The sequence below is a fragment of the Balaenoptera borealis genome (assembly GCF_965194805.1).
Source record: "Balaenoptera borealis genome assembly, chromosome: 13".
NCBI classification, from domain to species: Eukaryota; Metazoa; Chordata; class Mammalia; order Artiodactyla; family Balaenopteridae; genus Balaenoptera; species Balaenoptera borealis.
In genome coordinates, this window is record NC_138870.1 from 69,604,522 (window position 1) to 69,624,314 (window position 19,793).

The following is a 19,793-nucleotide window of genomic DNA, read 5'->3' on the forward strand; positions in this document are numbered from 1 at the left end:
AACAAGTATCATTTACTGAGTGCTTTCTTTGGGCCAGACACAATGCTAAGAACTTTGTGTGGTTTTTTAAAAAATACTCATTATACCTATCTGAAAATTGATAAAAACTGATTTTTTAAAGGCATTAGAGCGTATTGTTTAAGTGTGTAAACTTCAGTCTCAGACTGCTGGTTTGCATCAGCAGTGTGCTGGTCTTCATCAGTTACTGGCTTCGTGATCAGAGACACATCATGATTTCTCCATAGCTTAATTTCTTTATCTTTAAAATACAAATAATAATACTACTAAAAAAATAAGAGTAACAATAATACCTTCCTCATAGAGTTTTTGTGAGGATTAAATGAGTGAAAGATGTAAAATGCTTAAAACAGTGTCTATCATGTAGTACGTGTTCGATAAATATCAACTGTTGTTACTGTTACAGGTGGTTAATAATTATGATCATGAAAATAATACCTAAGTTTAACACAGAGCTTACCAAAGTACTGTTCAAAGTTTTCTTCATCAATTAAAGTGCTGCATACATGGCCTGTGAGATCAGGACTGTTATCCCACGATACACATGAGGAAACTGTTAAGTAGAGAACACTGAGATTTGAGTCTCTGACTCTGGAGCCCTAGCTCTTAACTATAGTACAGATCAAAATAGTGGTTCCTTAGGGGTCTGGAAGAGGAAAGAGCCTTAATCATAACAGTGCCCCAATGCATTTGTGCTCTGTTTTTCAATTTCCCAAGGGCTTGTTCATGTTTACAGTCAATCTTATGAGTTGGGTATTCCCCAAACTTACATGAGAACATGATATACAGCAGAAGTTTAGTAGTGCATTCTAGCTCAGTTAATTGCAGAGTTCTTTCAGCTTAGTGCCCTTTCCACTAGACCTGTAAAATGCATGTCTAATATATACACACACACACACACATATATATATACACACACTTTAAGGGTGTACTCTTTCTGTTCCGCCCCATTTTAAAATGCATTAAACTGTTAAGTTGATTTATCACTTGTGAAGGAAAGAAAGTAAACTCTGAGCCACATCTAGCTTATTCCTGGAGTAGTCAGGCACAGGCTGCTCGGGAGATGTTGACTTCCTTCCCACTTACCCCCATCTGTATTTATCAGGATGGATAGTCCTAGCTATTCCAGGAATGCACATTCGAAGGCACTTCATAACTCTCCTTTCTCTTAGGAAACAACTGTAAAGCCCTTATTTACTCAGGGTAACTTGGGAATGATGATTTATTCTATCCTGTTTGTGTTCCTCTGTGCGTTCCATTTTTGTATGTTCTGTTGCTTAAAATACATTTCTTGGTCTCTTTTGGTGGCCTTTCTACAATCAGTTTTTAATAACAATATAAATATACATTTATTTCTAAATTATTTGGATACCATTTTACATAATTTTTCTAAAAGGCATGGGAAAGGAGAGCTTTATTTTTAAGAGTTTCTTTGCTTTCCTAAATGAAAGTATATAATAAAAAAATTAATGACACCCTATCCCTGCCAAAGTGTCAGAGAGGCAAAATAGCATCATGGCTTGGTACTACTGGGACATCAGAGCTAGGCTTCTTCAGTTCAAATAACAGCTCGACTATTTTTAGGAGTTTCATATAAAATTTACATAAAAATGAAATTCCTCACAGGGAGATCAGCTCAGTGCTTTGTGACCACCTAGGGGGGTGGGATAAGGAGGGTGGGAGGGAGATGCAAGAGGGAAGAGATATGGGGACATATGTATATGTATAACTGATTCACTTTGTTATAAAGCAGAAACTAACACACCATTGTAAAGCAATTATACTCCAATAAAGATGTTAAAAATAAATAAATAAATAAATAAAAATGAAGTTCCTACCTATTTTAGCTAATCAACTAAAAAGTTAAGAACTTTGTAAGCCATTTATAATACTAATATTTCACTTTATGTAATAATTTATTTCCCAAAATACCTTGAATTTCAGTAGAACAGTATAAGAGTAGGTGTTAATATATGAAAAGGGATTTCAGCATTTTTGTGAGAGAACTGAAAGGATTTGGGGAAAGTGGGGAGCAGATGATAAAGTAGAGATTTGGGGTACTGAAGAAAAAAATTACTCAAGATGAAAAAACATCAAATGGAAAATATATCCAGAGAGAGGAAATTCTTAATGAAATGTTTGGAGAAATGTTCAGGAAAGGGAAGTTTAGAAATCAGATTTTGTCTCAAGTCAAGAAGTTGTATTTGGAAAGAGATTTTACATAAGGAGTGTGCCTTTTGAAGGTTATAAATTTTAGTGTGGGCACTCAAGTATGTATTTGTGTCTGCTTTCAGTGAATTATTTTAGGAGTTGAGTTGGGGACTGTGGTATCCCTAACACCGTTTCCTACTGGAATCACCCTCCTCACTGTTGTCAACATCCAGAGAGGATATAACTTGTGTTGTTCAAAGTGCTCTGTCAAGACCCTACAAGTCAGACATTCTCCAGTGACTTAAGAAGGCAATGCCGTCGGGTGAAGACCCAAGAAATAATGGTTGACCCTCGACTCCCAACTTGTGGTTTTTTGTAGTCTCAGCACCTGGGCCCATAGTGTAGGAACTTGATGTTAGATGGGGGAAAGGGACAGTAGAGTAGGTTTTCTGCCTGAGCTCACAGGCAAAATTTTATTTTCTGTTAAACTCCACCTGAATCCAGATGTGTTCTCATTGAAAACAAATGAAGATAACAATTTGGGGCTCAGAAGGAGAATAGAAGTTACAAAAGGATAACTCAGTGAAGTACACATTCCACTGAACTCTATCTTTAAAACTTTACCCATGGTTGGAGAGTTTTTAGTTTTTAACTTACCTGACTTCTCAAAAGCATTCAGTATTGCCAACCTCCCTCCATACTTGCTCATTTTCCTTTTTTTTTTTTCAATAATAACTTTGCATGGAAGCAAGGTGGTTGTTGCTGATATCTCTGTTGGATGGGGACGTGGATGGAGTTTTGGCAACTTTTTGTACTTTCTTAGTTTAAGGGTACCTCTTACATTGCTACAGTGAAGCACTCTTTCTTTTATGTATAGTACTTTTTTACCTTCTACTTTGACACTCTTATGCGTCATTAGGGACCTTCTCGTCAGCCATTCCTTCTTTCCTACCTTTGCACCTTCATGGACACTTCCCACCTCTTTTTCCCCAGGAAATGAAGTCCTGCTGAGACTTCAGTCTCTGATCTCATGTTCTTTCCAAGGCCCTTCTTTTCAACTCTGTAGTAGCAATGCTGTGATCTTTTAGGCCTCAGACATATTTTAGTATGTCCTTACTTAGGGTAGTACCTTCTCTCTCTGGCTGTGAATCCTTGGTAATATCTCTAATCCACCACCATTAGGAAAGATGCACATTCTTATCTCTTTTGCACATATCCTACATGTCTGCTCTCTTATACAGGCCTGACTTTGTTGGTCATGAAGTTTATTTCTACGTTTTTAACTGATAAACATTCCATTTGGGACATTAGCTAATTTTTCTTTGATTATTCCTTTTCTTCCTCATTCACTACTACTTCTTTCATAGTTTCTTCTATTTTCTCAGTGAGAACTAGCCTCCAAGTACATTTTAACTTAGAATAGAAAAGTTATAAAATTATCCCCTATGTTTAGCAACAAACTCAGGTTTCTAACATTCACTTATGGTTCTGACTCTCAAGTATTGATTTGATTTCTGTTTTTTATTTGGTTCTTGTGCTCATATATATCTGCATTTTTTTTCAGCTGCCTACTGAATCACTCTTCTATCGTGCCGTACTTCAGGATATTATTAAAGATTGTTATGGCATCACCAAATGGTATGATGATTTCATTTCAATAAGAATAACTATCCTGTATTATAAATGAAGTGACTTTTAGTTTTCAGGTGAATTCATTCAGGGTCACTGTGATTAGTAGAAGAAGCTTTGAATTTGAGCGTGATTTCAGTAAGTAATGAAGAACTGTGCAGCAACCATATCTTAGGTTAATCATTATTAAAGTAAGGGTTCTAATGATTCCCTTTTGTCCTGAAAGGTTGTTGTGATGATAAAGAAATATATGTAAAATGTACTTTAGAATTTGAGAAGTATTGAAATGTTATATGTAAGTAATTCAGTGAATATAATATTATAATATGAGCAGGGGTTATATTTAAAATATTTCACAACCACTATAGCATAAACACTTAACTAATTAGAACAGATATCAATCTTAAACAGCCAGTGTGGCCATTCATGTCTCTACTGGTAGAACAGTAGCCTTGCATATGTTTTGTTTCTGTTTTCCCCAGATAATAATGACTGCCTATACAGAAAGGCAAGGATTAGGAGAATTTTTCATAATATTGGTTTAATAACTGCCATACTCAAGCATACATCTGCAGTCCCTTCAAGTTTCATGAACGTTTCTTCGTACTAGTTATAATTTTAGGATTCTGATTGCCATTTGGTTATAATAGGATTATTCTTCAAACTAAAATAGGGTAGTTTTCAAGTTGTCAAAAACAAATCCAAACTTATTAACAGAAATAGAAGCTATTTTCAGATTAGGTATAATTTCTCTAAGAAAAATAGTCTGTTTTTTTACTAAAAGAAATTATGACATACAAATATCTACATATACCATTGATTTTAATTGTCATTTCTAGGTAGATAACTCCCAAATCTGTGTCCCTATCTCCACTCTCTTTTCCATATATTAATCTTCAAAATGTCTGAAAGTGAATTTCTCATGGTTTCCTGAAAACTGGTTCCTTTCTCTGAACTCACCCCAAGATGCTAACCTTGTTGGAAAAAGTCACAAAATTGTGCAAATTCATGTCTACTCAAATATTGACTGCCTGCCTTCCTTTAAGACCTCAAATCTGTTCATTACTGTGTTTGTTGTTCTCTTGATGACCACTTAAGATCATCTACACTCTTTTCTGAACTTCTCTTCTCACTTAAAAATTCACATCTCTCCAACCCTCCACATTCCTGCCTGCCTTTATTACTCAGTAGATGTTATTTAAGACTTCTTTCATTCCAGATCTTTATTGAGCTTTCAGCCATATTTGATCATGTAATAATTGTTTTTTCCAAACTCTTGTCCTCACTGTCTTCCATTAAGCTGCATTCCTCTAAGTTTCCTTTTCCTACCTTGAACTCTCATCTGTCTTCTGTAAGCATTTTTCTTCTTACTCATCCCCTTGGTATATCCAGAAATTCTCTAGTGTTTTATACTTAGCTGCTGTCTCTTTATATTTCCTCTTTCTCTTAACAGTTACCCTCACAACAAATAACTTAAATCATGTATCCAGCTCCCACCTCTTTTTTGAAGTTCAAATCTCTATTTCTCAATATAGAGAAACAGCTTCTGAACAGCCTCACTTAAGCACCTTAAAAATACACCAGATTCAGCCACAGCCAGAAAACAAAGTCAGCTTCCCACCAATTCTATTCCTCTTTCTTCTGTCTCTTGACTTCTTTTGTCATTTCTGGGGAATTGCATGACCATTATCAAGCTTTAGAAATCTTAAAATCATATTCGATTCTTTTCTTTTCTCATCATCAAACCGCACATTCTAATTAGTTGCCAAGACTTGCACATGTTATATTTTTTAACCCAGCGGTTGTTTATTGTGGGGCAGGCAGCCTATCAGGTTCTGAATGCATAGGATGTAGTGTCCACACAGGAGTCTTTCATATTCTAGTCAGGATGGCATGTGCAGAAACCAAAGAAAATGATAGAAACCTGCTTCCAGTAACAGCAGACTAAGTAATTAGGGCTAACTCTCCTTCTGAGAAAACTAAAAATGCTAGAGATGTGTATATATGCAAGTGTGTGGTGTGTGTGTACAAGTATGTGTGTATTTTAATTTGTTTTTAATTGGTTTGAGAACATCAGAGACTATCAAGGAAATTAAAAATTACACAGCAAATATCTAGGAGAAGATGGAAACCAAGAGAAATGAAGCCAGCTTTTAGGGCTTCATTTTCCCCCAGATACCATTTCTTAACTACAGAAAAGGGGAATTCTCTGGCAGTCCAACAGTTAAGACTCAGCGCTTCCACTGCCCAGGTGCGGGTTCGACCCCCGGCCGGGGAACTAAGATCCTGCAAGCCGCGCGGCTCGGCCCAGCCAAATTTAAAAAAATAAAATAAAACAGCAGGGCTTCCCTGGTGGCGCAGTGGTTGAGAATCTGCCTGCCAATGCAGGGGACACGGGTTCGAGCCCTGGTCTGGGAAGATCCCACATGCCGTGGAGCAACTGGGCCCATGAGCCACAATTACTGAGCCTGTGCATCTGGAGCCTGTGCTCCGCAACAAGAGAGGCTGCGATAGTGAGAGGCCCGCGCACCGCGATGAAGAGTGGCCCCCGCTTGCCACAACTAGAGAAAGCCCTCGCACAGAAACGAAGACCCAATGCAGCCATAAATAAATAAATAAATAAATAAAAATTAAAAATAAATAAATAAATAAAACAGCAATAACAACAACAAAAAAGAATGATCAATAGCAGCAATGTTTATAAGAGCAAAAGTCTAGGAATAAAAATTTCATTAATAGGAGAATGGATAAACTGTTGTGGAATACCGTGCCATAGTGAAAATGTATGAATTACAACTACACGCATCCAAGTGGATGAATGTTGTGAATCTAAACGTTATAGAAAAATTCCTATATAATTTGGAAACAAGCACAAACGGTATAATTATTCAGGAGTGTAAATATGTGGTAATCAAGAAAAGCATAAGAATGATAAACACAAGCAATATTCAGTGGTATAGTATCCTATGGGAGGGAGGACAACTGAGTAGACAAAGTGATGAGGTGGGGAAGATGAGGGGCACATAGGAATTTCTAGAGACGGTTAATGTTCTATTTCTCAAGTTTGGTGTTGCATATAAGGGTTCATTTTATTGACATTCTTTATACCTTATACATAGTATTTTGTAAATACTTGTTTGTGTTCAACAGCAGTGAAATTATAATCTCATTTCAGGCTACACCCCAGGGTCAGTTGAACTACATATTATACTCCTAGTATCTGTTCCAGTCACCTCATTATAGTAATAAGGAAAATTAAGATAAAGTGGTTAAAAGCTTGTCTTCAGTCATACAGCCTAAAAGAACCAGAGCTAGGACCAAATTCATAGTCCACAAAAGTTTTCTTTTTGCTATCCCATACTTCTTTTTAGTTTAAATTCTTTGGGATATTTTTAATATGAGTGGAGTTATAGGTCTCCTTGTATTAGCATTGTTAACAAGGTTAACTTGATTGGAATCTCTGGCCAGCAAGAGTACTAAGGACAGAAAATAAGATCACTGAATTATTTCTTCTGCATTTTGTTTAGCTTTCCTTGCTAATTAAGTAAATTGTCTTCCAGTGATATACTGTTTCAGACTACTTGAAATATTATTCTGAAAGTTTCTTTAAGTTTAATTGTTTATATAACATAAGATTAGAAGTAAACTTTTTTCGTGGACTTAAAAACTATAGCATTTTTACTCTATTGTAATTGTGAATTAGCATTTATCACTTATGTTAAAGCTCAATAATTTATATAATTTTTTAAATGTTATAATTAGTCCTTATCTGGAAACTTTCTAAGGGAATAAAATGCCAAAACAAGCATTTAATAGGATAAAAATCCTTTAGAACACTTCAAAAGAGAGCAGAGAAATTGATGTATATACTTTACTTACTTTATTATTCTCTTTCATAATGAGTACTGTAAACAGCTGTAGAAGAAATACATAAATTTTGATGCCTATAATTATGAATTAGTTTAACTTTCATTTTAATTTTGCAGTAATCAAATAGGTATGTGAAAAACCAGATCATGAAAACTGGCTCACAAAATTAAAGCTACTTATTTAGTCCATAATGTGTGGTCAGATTAGCAGGTCTGTATCTTTTAAATTGAAGAGTATTTTGAAGATTTTTGTAACTTCCTTAAGTGATTGCCATTTTCAGCAAAATTTTATGTTAAGTCTTAAGAAATACTTAAAGGTCCTTTAAGTCTTTCAGTAGGTACTAGTATATAAAACACAAAATAAATAACTTCATAAATATTTTCTGATGATGGAGAAACTGAACTTTGATACTTTCTGTCCTTCATGTGCTTATTTTTATTTAGTATACGTCTACTTTACCTTTTCTTATAATTTCCTAAACTAATGTTGCTTCTTTGGAAAATGCTACAAGGAAACCATGTTCTTACAATTGTATTTTGGGGAAAGCATGTGGGTGGTGTTGGATTCACTTGAGTAGAATTTTAATTAGATCTAGTGCATTCACTTTTATTAAAAGGAAGAATACTGATTCCTTTTTAGCATGCTAACCGTGCTTTATTCTGACAGAGGGCCCCCTTTTAATCTGTTCTTCAAGTCCCATCATTTATCTTTCAGAAACAGTCATGTCACTTTTCTCACTTCAAAATGTTTGATGATTTCTCTTCTTTATACTCAAAAACTAAAATATCCTTATTATGGCATTCAAGGCCGTTTCTAAGGTGCCACTAATGTCCTTTCCAGCCTAATTCATCACCCCATTCTTCCTTCTCTGCACCCCAAGCAGCTGCCCATGCACACTGTTTGTATACTGGATTATTCATCATTTCCATGCAATTATTTTTGGACCTCATATGCTTCCTTGGAGCCCCTTTGCCTACCTGAAATATTCCCCTCCCCATTTCTGCATCTTTTCCTTCCCTGTTTCTGGCAGGTGAAATCCTAGGCATTCTTTAAAACCCAGTTTGGAAGACATCTCTGGTATCTTTCCCTTCTCCTTCTCACTCTCTCCTCCCATAGTCCTTAATCTGGGATTCACTGCTCTTATTGAATCTAAATGTACAATGAGTTTTTTGTATCTACTCCTCTGCCACCTGGTGAGCCCTGATGGCCAGTTTTCAGCTTTATTAATTGAAGTCGTCTATCATAGTGGTTAAGAGCACAGATTCTGAAAATCCTCTTTGGAACCATTTTCCCATCCAACTACTATCCCATATCTGTTCTTTCCTTTACTGGAAAACTCCTTGAAAGTGCTGCCAATTTCTTTCCCATTTCACTTGAATTCCAGTCAGACCTTACTTCCATCACTCCGTCAAACTCCCCTTTTCAGGGGCACTAATGACCCCATGTGGCTAAATCTCCTGGTCAGCTCTCAATCCTCAACTTACTTAGCCTGCCATAAGTATTTCACACAATTTACCACTCTTTACTTTCTCTCATATGCTAGAGAAAGTCCCTCTTAAGATAGTCACCTTTTTCTATTTTTTTTTTTTTTCAGTTTATTTTGCTGACTCCTCGTCCTCTTTCAGACCTCTTATTTTTGGAGTGCTTTTTTCTATCAGTTCCTACCACCTAGGTGATCTCATCATGTCTCATGGCTTTCAGTACCATTTATATGCTGGTGAATCTCAAATCTATTGTCCAGTTAATGACAAACGTATTCTTCTAGTTGCTCAGGCCAGGATAACTTTGACCTCTCTCTCTCTCACACTGCCTGGATCCAGTCCTTCAACAATTTTATAGTCTGTCTAATTAAATATATCTAAAATTCTACCACTTCTTAACCATCCTCAGGGCCACCACCCTGGTCAAAGCCACCATCATCTCTCATGTAGATTATTGTAATAACCTCCTAATTGGTCTCCCTGCTTCTATTTTTGCCCCCTAGAGTCTATTCTGCACACAATAGCCAGAGTGATCCTGTTAATATTTTTAAGTGAGATCTTTCTCACAGTCTTCCCATGGTTTCTTATTCACTTGGAAGTAAAGCTAATATTTTCACTATGACCTACAAAGCCTTATGTGATGGAGCTACTCATTATCTCTCTGATCTCATTTCTACTATTTTCCCATTTATTTATGTCTGTACTGCTTTCCTTGGTATTACTTGAAAATACCAGGAACACTTTCTACCCCAGAACCTTTCCACGTAATGTGTCCTCTGCCTGGAATGCTCCTCACCAGATATCCACGTGGCTAGTTCACTCTCTTTCTTTAGTTCTTTACTCAAAATTATCATCTCTATGATATCCACCATCACTCCTCTCTAACATTTGTTATCTGCTTTCTCTCCTCTGTCATCAGCTTCTCATTAGCTCATATTGCCATACAGTTAGTCCCCTGCATACGAACGAGTTCTGTTCCGAGAGTGCGTTTGTAAGTCCAATTTGTTCGTAATTGCAACAAAGTTAGCCTAGGTACCCAACTAACACAGTTGGCTATATAGTACTGTACTATAATAGGCTTATAATACTTTTCACACAAATATACATAAAAAACAAACACAAAAAATAAAGAAAACATTGTTAATCTTACTGTACAGTACCTTGAAAAGCACAGTAGTACAGTACAACAGCTGGCATACAGGGGCTGGCATCGAGTGAACAGGCAAGAAGAGTTACTGACTGGAGGAGGGAGAGGAGGTGGGAGATGGTAGAGCTGAAGGATCATCGCAATAGGAGACAGCGGGCAAGCTGCAATTTCACTCACGCCTGACGCTGATGGCACAGGTTCTGGTTCCTTGCTGGATTCAATTTTATCTACCCTCTTGAAAAAATGATCCAGTGATGTCTGGGTAGTAGCTCTTTTTTTCTCGTCCTAGAAGACATTATAGCAATGGATTGCATTCTGAACGGCTGATGCAACCTTTGTGTACAATTCTACGTTCGGGTCCTGTGCCTCAAACGGTAACAGTGCCTCCTCAAATAAAGAAAATCCCCTTTCCATTCCCTGCGATGTGCATCTCTTCAGTTCTTCAGTTACTTCTTCTTCCTCTTGTCACTCCACTCTCTCGATTATTTTCACTTCTGTTTCCATCATTATCGCTTGGCGCTTCTTAGCAGTACCAGCTACATCACCGCTGCTTTTACACTTGCTTCTGGACATCCTGGGCTTGTAATAAAGATACTGTACTACTGTACTCTATACAGTACTGTATAGTAAAATACACAAAAGCACAACCACTTGTAGAGGATGCGTGCACATGACAATGTACACCAGACACGTGAACTAACTTACGTGATTGGACAGGCAAACTCACGTTCAACTCTTTATCGTTTGGTCATGTGACAACCACCATATAGTAGATAGTTTTAGGATATAGAATCAGAAAGAAGTTTTGTTTGGCGTGGGGGATTTTGGTTTGCTTGATTGGTTTTTTCAGACAGAGAAACTTGAGCATTTTCCGATGATAAGCGTAAAGACTCAGTGAGTAAAGAGAAGTTGAAGATACATCAGAGGAGGCAGAACAAGATGCCCTCCAGATCCCTGATCTTAGGCATATTCTTACAGAAAGCAATTATATTAACTATATTAATTATATTAACTAATTAACGGAGAGAAGGATTTCTATTTATCTTCACACACGTCAGCAAAAATTAAGACTGCAGTGATTCTGTGATGTCATAATGTATAACTGTAAAAGGTAGACTCCAAATCTTTAGTGTTAAATAATGAGAAAAATGCAATAGGCACTTACTAAAAATTAAAATTAAAAATGGGATTGCCCCTTATTCCATTTGTTAACAGTCCTATTCTGTGCTTTTACTTTCTATATAGGTAAGTTTTGAGATTTTTTTTTTGCACCTGCCTCTTTTTTCTCGTTTCTTAATTACTAGAATTGCAGTATTTATCCTTAAAACTATAGACCCTTCTAAAGTCTGATGAGTGAAATATTCTCTTTCTTGTAGCTGCAAAAGAGCAGACTGCATTCTACATCATAAACTCTCTTTACAGCTATTATTCTTAAGAAGGTTTATTTGTAAGACACCCATACTTTATAGAGATTAGTGCCATGTCCTGCAAAAGTAACCTTTTACCTCCAAAAGTTCTAAAAGCCTGATTCATTATACTAAATCTTGTGTTGCTTTGGTAATACTATTTAAATTGACATTCTGTTTCCTGTAAAATATACTTTTTTTTTCTTAAACCAAAATGGACTTATTGGTACTTCCCTTCTCCTTCTATACCATGAAAGTAATAAAACCGTTTTTTCTGAATTTTTTAACAATAGCACTCTATTTTCAAATACAGTCTTACATAGAACCAAATAAATTTAATAAATTTTAGGAAAGGACTTATTTCTTACACAATTATCCTTTTCATATTTTATGGAAAATTGTAACCCTTTAAAGTACCTCTTTGGAGTCCTTAAGGAGGACAGTTTAAAAAAAAATTGTTGTAACCTATTTCTATATTTTATGTGTTGGCCTAATTTTAGTATGTTACTTTTATAATTTTATCATTTGTTTTATCAATATTGCTGTTCACAGTACTGTTGGAAACTGAGACATTTTGAAACTTAATTCCTCGTCTAAGAAAGCTTACCCTAGTCAATTCCAGCAGCTAAAGCACTCCCTACTCTGTGCTGTATTCTGAGCACCATCTTGTGCTTATCACATTGAATTATAGCATTTGTTCACCTGTCTTCCTTTATAAACTGGAGGATTCTACCCCTAGAACCCAGCACAATAACAGGAAAATGACCTCCATTCATTGAGTGTTTGTCAGACACTGAGCCAAGCATGGTGCATACATAGACTCTCTTATCTTCAACCTTCTACTGCTGAACAAGGAGAGGCAAAGAGAGGTTTTTAAGTGGTAAATACGTGGTAGAGCAAGGAATCAAACTTATTTCAGTCTTGAGTTCACGTGGAGTCTGCCTACTTCTCTTTGTCTATAACACAGAGGTAGACATTCTTCATCTGCAGTTTAACAATATCGAGTATAAATCCTGTTGAAGAACTGTGCCGGAGTTAATATTTAATAGTAGTTAATATCCCAGATTCTGAAGCCAGACTTCCTGAATTCAAACTGTGGGCAGTTTACTTAACCTCTCTGTTCTTTAGTTTCACCATCTTTAAAATGGGGATAATAGTGGGACCTACCACATGGAGTAGTAGTAAGGATTAAATAAGTAAATGCAGCAAAGGACTTAAGAGCCCTGGCACATCGTAAACATGAAATAAATATTAACTGTTATTATTTGTTTTGTTTACATTGCACTATTCCTTATATATTTGTTCAGTAGTTCTCTCTATATATATTTTAAATCACACTTGTTTATTTGTATAGTTAAGCCTGCCTTCCTAACTCTACTTGATTAGCAAATAGATCTATTTACTGTATTAACGCATTTCATGTTATAGTCTGACTAGATGTTTTTGTTTCTACAAGCTGCAGGAGATATTTATTTAATTATTTAATCCATTTATTGAGATCCTGCTATATTGGAGCGTCTACGCTAGGCACAGGGGATATGGTCATGAGCAAAACAGGTGGAAACTCTGCTCTCCAGCTGCTCAGAGCAGTGATCTCAAAACATATTTTTAAATTTCACACCTCTGTCAATAAACATTCTTGAGCATGCACCCCCAAAATGAATACTTAATTATTTATAAGTGATATATGTGTCTTTCTACTAGTATATTGTATAGATTTTTAAATAAACTGAAAAATTGAAATTAAAAAGGTAAAGATAAATAGAAATAGAAATTAAAATTCTAATATTCTCTTTCCCTTGGGGTATGTTCACCCCTCTTTGGAGTCCACTGACTTAAAATAAAGACAGACACTCAGAGAAACAAAAAAGAGTAAGCATGTGAAGGAAAAGTTCTCTGTGTCAGGAGCCTAACTTCATCTGGGAGGCCGGAGAAGACTTTCCTAAGGAAGCAACATTTAAGATAGGATCTGGGGCTTCCCTGGTGGCGCAGTGGTTGAGAATCTGCCTGCCAATGCAGGGGACACGGGTTCGAGCCCTGGTCGGGGAAGATTCCACATGCCGCGGAGCATCTAGGCCCGTGAGCCACAACTACTGAGCCTGCGCGTCTGGAGCCTGTGCTCCGCAACAAGAGAGGCCACGATAATGAGAGGCCCGTGCACCACGATGAAGAGTGGCCCCCATTTGCCGCAACTAGAGAAAGCCCTCGCACAGAAACGAAGACCCAACACATCCATAAATAAATAAATAAATAAATAAATAAACCCAAAAGTTTAAAAAAAAAAAAGATAGGATCTGAAAGGATGAGTTTGGGATTCCCTAGGCAAAAAGATCAGGGGTGAAGTGTAACACAAATAGTGTTTATAGACAAAAGCATGATGTGTTCAAGAAACTAGAAAGACTGTCATTGTGAATGGAGAGGCAGTGTCCTAGGAGTGTTAGAGAGGTTGTCAGAATGGACCAGGTGGTACAAGGCTTATTATATACTATGTTAAGCATTTAGATCTTAATTCTAAGAGTCATGGGAAATTCTGGAGGAATTTAAAGAGAAGTAACATGATCAGATAATCACCTTTCTAATTCTATTTGGATGATATTTTTCTCCCTTACTGGTTGCTGCTAAAAACAGGTCCAACATAGTATACCTCAACAAAGGATTTAAGGGACAAGTCTTATGTAGCAAATTATTGCTTAATACACTAAAAGTAATCTCATAATCATGTTGTGAGATTTTGTAACAGAAGGGGTAGTATATTCTGAAAAGAAAAAGTAAGACGAGGGCAAATTAAAATTTTAAATGTTTCTCTTATTTTCAAGCAATCTGAAATACAAAACCCAGGAAACAAGTCGATACCACCTACACTTATACTGTCTACTGTCTTCAGCTTACAGTGGTTAGCACTTTCTTATGAGCATCTCACTCTGGCTCTTTTAACTTTGTAATCGAAGAAAATTCCAAATGATAATTCCAATTATGATAAAAACAACAATCATGATAGCAAAGAAAACAACTCACATGGTGGCACAGTTCTGAGCACCTTACATGTGTTACCTAATTTCATCCTCACAGTGACTTTACGAAATTGGTACTATTAATATCCCATTTTTATAAACAGGGAGCTAGTAGGTGATAGAGACAGACTGGAAGCTACACTCTTATCAACTGTTCTCTGCTTTCTCTCTTAAGCTACTCCACTAGGTGGTGATAGATGGTATAAAATAAGAACCAAAATCACTATCTCATGGAAGAGAATTGCTTGCCCCTCTGGATTAAAAAATAATAATAATAAAAGTTTAAAAACCTGTTAAGATGAGGAGCAGGAAGTTAATATTAAATGGCTTTTTTTCTTTTTCTGGCTATACAGTTTATCAATTCAATATACTGTGATACATAAGATGTCCATATCGATTATATGATATCTCTTACATATAAACGTGTAGGATCTGAGAATTACACAAAAACTAATAAAAAATATAATTTCTGTTTCCTGGAACCTATACCTTTTCAAATGACTATTATTTCAAAGCAGTTTTTTGAGCAGGAAAGTGGTAAATGGAAATGCTCTTCTAACAAAATAGCATGACAATGTAGGCAGGAATGAAGGGACAAACATCGGCTTTAATTAGGAAGTAGCTGTAATAATTAGGACATGAGGTAATAACAAGTGTAATTGAAGTGGCCGTCTAGAAGTGGAGCTGAAGTTATATATTTGAGGTATATTTCAATGGAAGAATTGATAGAGCTTCATGTCTGACTAAGCATAGGGATTAATATTTATACTGCCAAGAGTAAATGAGCTTTTATTCATTGTTTTTGATACTTGGAGGTGGTAAATTTTTTATTCTCTTGATTTTTACATTATACCTAAATGCAACCAAAATTGTGAGATGTGATAGTCCAGCATTGCATTATTTAAATTTAAAACCATCTCATATTTTGTTTATACTGTAATGAAAATCTGCAGGGCATAAATGAGATCAAGTCAGACCCAACTCAGCAGCATATGGTGCTTGTTCAGTGGCTGGCATTGAAGTTCTCTTTGCATGGCTGTTGGATGTCACCACTATTTGCAGGTGTTGCCATGAAATGTGCACTGTAATGTTGAGCCAGTAAAGTGAAAATGTGCTTTGTAGCACAATGGAACCTTTCAAAATACCTAGAGTTCCCTTTAAAAATGAGGCTTTTTTAATACTAAGTTTACAACTTCTTTCTCATAGTATTGTCTTCATAATATTGTCTTCCACTGTTGTACGTTGAAGGAATTCTCAAAAGCAGATCCCGAATATTTTTATAATATGTAAACTGAAAGTGCTCACAAAAATATTACTACATTATTATCACATGTGGAGCTTGTGCCATATGCACAGAAGGTATTTAAAAATATTTCATGACTGAATTTAAAATCATCTATAATTTAAATTGGAAAAACTAAAGAGTGATTCAATTTTGTTTTGCAGTGATCGGCATGTTGGTAAAATTTATTCCAAATCCTCTTCCTTTCTGGATTACGTCAGAAAGTCTCTAAAGAAGCTTGGATTAGATGAGTCCAAGGTCAGTATATGATTACCCATTGTTTTATAAGAAACAAGAGAACTTCTATAGGGTTATGAATTGAGATAATACAAAATTATTTGCCCTCTACTTTTCTCTTTTTCATGAAAAACATCTAAATTATATTGAAGCCAAACTTCAGTTACCTTTATTCCAGTTCACCTTTTCTGTCAATATTATATGGATAGTTTGCCATTGTACACCTCCAGAGTGATTCCCCTTTCAGGTTTATTCAGGTAAAAATGTGCCAATTTTCAAATCAAAATAGACTTAAAAAGCAAGAACAAATGGGAATTGTAAGTACAGCAGGAGACGATGGTTTTAATTTTAAACTGCGTGTATTTAAAGGCTGTATAACGCGTTAAATTTTAAAATCTTAAATTCAAAAACCCTTTGAATGGGAGAATCCTGGAAAGTGGTAATGTCATAGAAAGCCCAAGGTAATAATTGAGAACATATTGTTGAAGACACAAAAGGTAAGCTGATGGACTAGTGGTAATAAATAGTCTAACACTGAGAAAAAAATAACTCTCAACATGATTCAAATGAGTTATTAACTAAAATATTAAGTTGAATCTGGATTACTTTGGTATTTTGAATTGATTATAAATTGAAATAAAGCATAAAATAGTTGGTTAAGGAATGGTGATTAAGGTGGTTAAGGATTCTTCTTGAAAGAGAAAAATTATACAGATATGGTTAAGTTATATCAAAGCTAGAGGGTATTATTGTTTATTGTACCAGTTATCCATTTACTCCTCAGTTGCTTTATTACTTAAAGCAATTAGACTGGTACTAATCAGTTTCCTCCTCTGTAAAATAGCTCATTTCTAATTCATAGGATTTAAGAAAAATTAAATGAGGTAATAGACATAAAATGCTCAATAAAATGTACATAGTAAGTGCTAACTAAATAATACTAGTTTTTATGATTCTTATCTTTGTATATGTACTGCTTATAATAATACAATTGATATGACTCCTATAAACATTTTTATTTAGTCACCAAAATGAAGATCCTTCTAGTCTTGCATAAATAAATAAGAATAGACAGTGTTATCTTAGTTATTTTATTTCTGTTTTTTTAAAATATTTTTAATCAGACTGGTCTTCCTTCCAATTAGTCTTTATTAGTGCATATATTTACTTCATGTCTCAATTCTGCGTCTTACATTTACTATCAAGAACACAAACCTAAGCATAATTCTTACAAATATAGAGCTAAGTTTTTACTTAAACTAAAAATGTATTATCCTTTGTCAAAAACCAAACTGTAAAAATCCAGAAAGAATGTTACTTATTTTTCATGATGGCTTTCTCTTCCCAGGTTTGTCTCTAATAATAACCATAGTAAATGTTTCTTAATATGCTTATTATATTACTGATTAGAATATTAATAATAGCTAAAATTTACTAAGCACTTACTATGTTATAGTTATTATGCTAAAGGCATCATAACATTATCGCATTTACTCTTCACTAAAAGAGTAAGATACTATTATTATTCCCAATGTAATGATCTAGAAAGAGAGGCTTACAAAAAGGCAAGTCATTTTCTCAGAGTTGAAGAGCAAGTGGCAGAGCTGGAACTTGAACGCAGATTCAACTTACATCAGAACCTCCACTGTCAGCCACCACTGTACTGAGAAGTGAAATTAAAAACAAAAGGAAAAAGACTAATGTAGATAAGTATCACCGTAAAATATCAGTCTTAAATGATTACCTTTATTCGTTAGTAAAGACATTTAATAGTGCCCTGCTGATTTTTCTCTTAAAACTATTTAAGTTCATTGAAAGATAAATATGTTGAATAAAATGGGTGAGGAAAAGAAAAGGAACAAGGAACCCAAGCTGGAAGGGGAGGAAAGTACAGAACCTAATAAGGCATTTCAAAGGTAGTGGGGTGAGAGGAAGCAAATAGATGAGTACGTGTTTTGAGGGGTTTTTTGTTTGTTTTTATGTTAAACAAGAGGAATTGAGAGTTGTGTCTGTCAGGCCAGAGTGGTTGGAAATAGGATAAGTTATTAAAACCAAGCTTATATTTCTGATATAATACAAAATCCTATTATTTTTCTCCCACATTATGAAATATCAGTGCTAAAATGAAGGTTTTGACCACAAACACAATAAGAAGAGATTTATGAAGTTTCATTTAAAAAATGAAATTAATTTTCACGAGATTCTAATTACTAAAAAGTATCAAAACCACTTAAATTTAAAATATTAGATATACCAAAGTGTTTAAAAGATCTTTGACTAAATTTATAATCATTTATTAACAAACTTTTATATATAATTGAAAGTGTGATGAATACCACTGATGTGTTTCTGATCTCTCAAAGCACATCTCGTCATATTCAAAACTGTGTAAGCTAGTGAAGTGCCTAGAAATCTCCTAACATGCTCTGATACTTTCTTAGTCACAAGAAATCATGTAAACATGAGGAAAAACAACATTCCCAGACAAATCATCATTCCAAAGACCAGAACAGCATGTGCTGGATATATAAGTGGTTCATACACAGCTTAAAATATCAATCCATAAGTCCTGTAGTCAGTTGTGACAGACAGCATTGGACATTTCCTCTCAGAGCAGGATTTTGTCAAACTCAGCACATTTGGATAATTCTTTATTGCGGAAAACTATCCTGTGCGTTGGAGGATGTTTAACATCTTTGACCTCTACCCACTAGGTGTCCACAGTAGCACCCTAATTGTAACAATCCAAAATAAATAAATTTTAAAAAAATCTCCAGACATTGCCACAAATGTCCTGGGGATCAAAATCACCCCCAGTTAAGATCCGCTGTCTTCAAGCATTTGTCATTTTAGTGATTCCATTAACATTCCTATTATAGACCCCATATTATCTTAAAATGCCATGTTACACCAAGGAACATAGAGTGGGGAAGTGGGGAAAAGCAGTGATTCTGTTCTTATATTTTGAAGACTTTTTATCAAAATGATCCCCTCCTTGATTTTTAATTTTTTATAGCCTTAACCGTTTAAGGGTGATATTGTTTCACCCCTGCATAAGATACAGTTCTGTTTAAGAAGGGTGTTTAGATTTCACAGTAAAGCCAAGCCACTGAAAACAAATCATGGCAGAACATCAGCTACCTTATATCAGCAAGTATACTGTTTATAATAGATGGACTGCTTAGAATGAAATTTTACAGTAATATTCTTTGTAATTGAGTAAAGTTCAATTACTTCTTTGTAAAATATTTTAATAGAACTTTACAATTGTCTAAAATAACAAAATCCTAGTGATTAGCTTTACCTAGTCCCTAAAAAAATTAGGTATTTTTAAATTTTATCTTCTGTCCCAAACTTTGGTATCTCACCAAATTTCAGAAAACCTTTAAAATTGTATTCACGGTTTCATATTCATGGTCCACAGCATTTTTTTCTTCTTTTGTATTAATTTCCTCTCTTTCTCCTTCCACATGCATGTACTGCACACACACGGATGCATGAGCATACACACACACACACATCTGTAAATTTTTAAAGCATCAGATTTTAAAAGCAGCAAAA

The 19,793-nt window shown here is 35.2% G+C and overlaps 1 protein-coding gene across 12 annotated transcripts in view; it reads left to right on the plus strand.

The window, feature by feature from the left end:
• METTL25 (methyltransferase like 25) overlaps positions 1-19,793 on the plus strand; it is a gene marked incomplete at its 5' end in the record, with an annotated part of 303,322 nt that overhangs the window by 67,647 nt on the left and 215,882 nt on the right. For all 12 annotated transcript variants that reach the window (XR_014233388.1, XM_082350758.1, XM_082350755.1 and 9 more), the window contains 2 exons: positions 3,734-3,807; positions 16,160-16,253. Coding sequence is in view for 11 of the 12 variants with exons in the window: in XM_082350758.1 (XP_082206884.1) it covers positions 3,734-3,807; positions 16,160-16,253 (168 nt within the window). The remainder of the gene's footprint in view (positions 1-3,733; positions 3,808-16,159; positions 16,254-19,793) is intronic.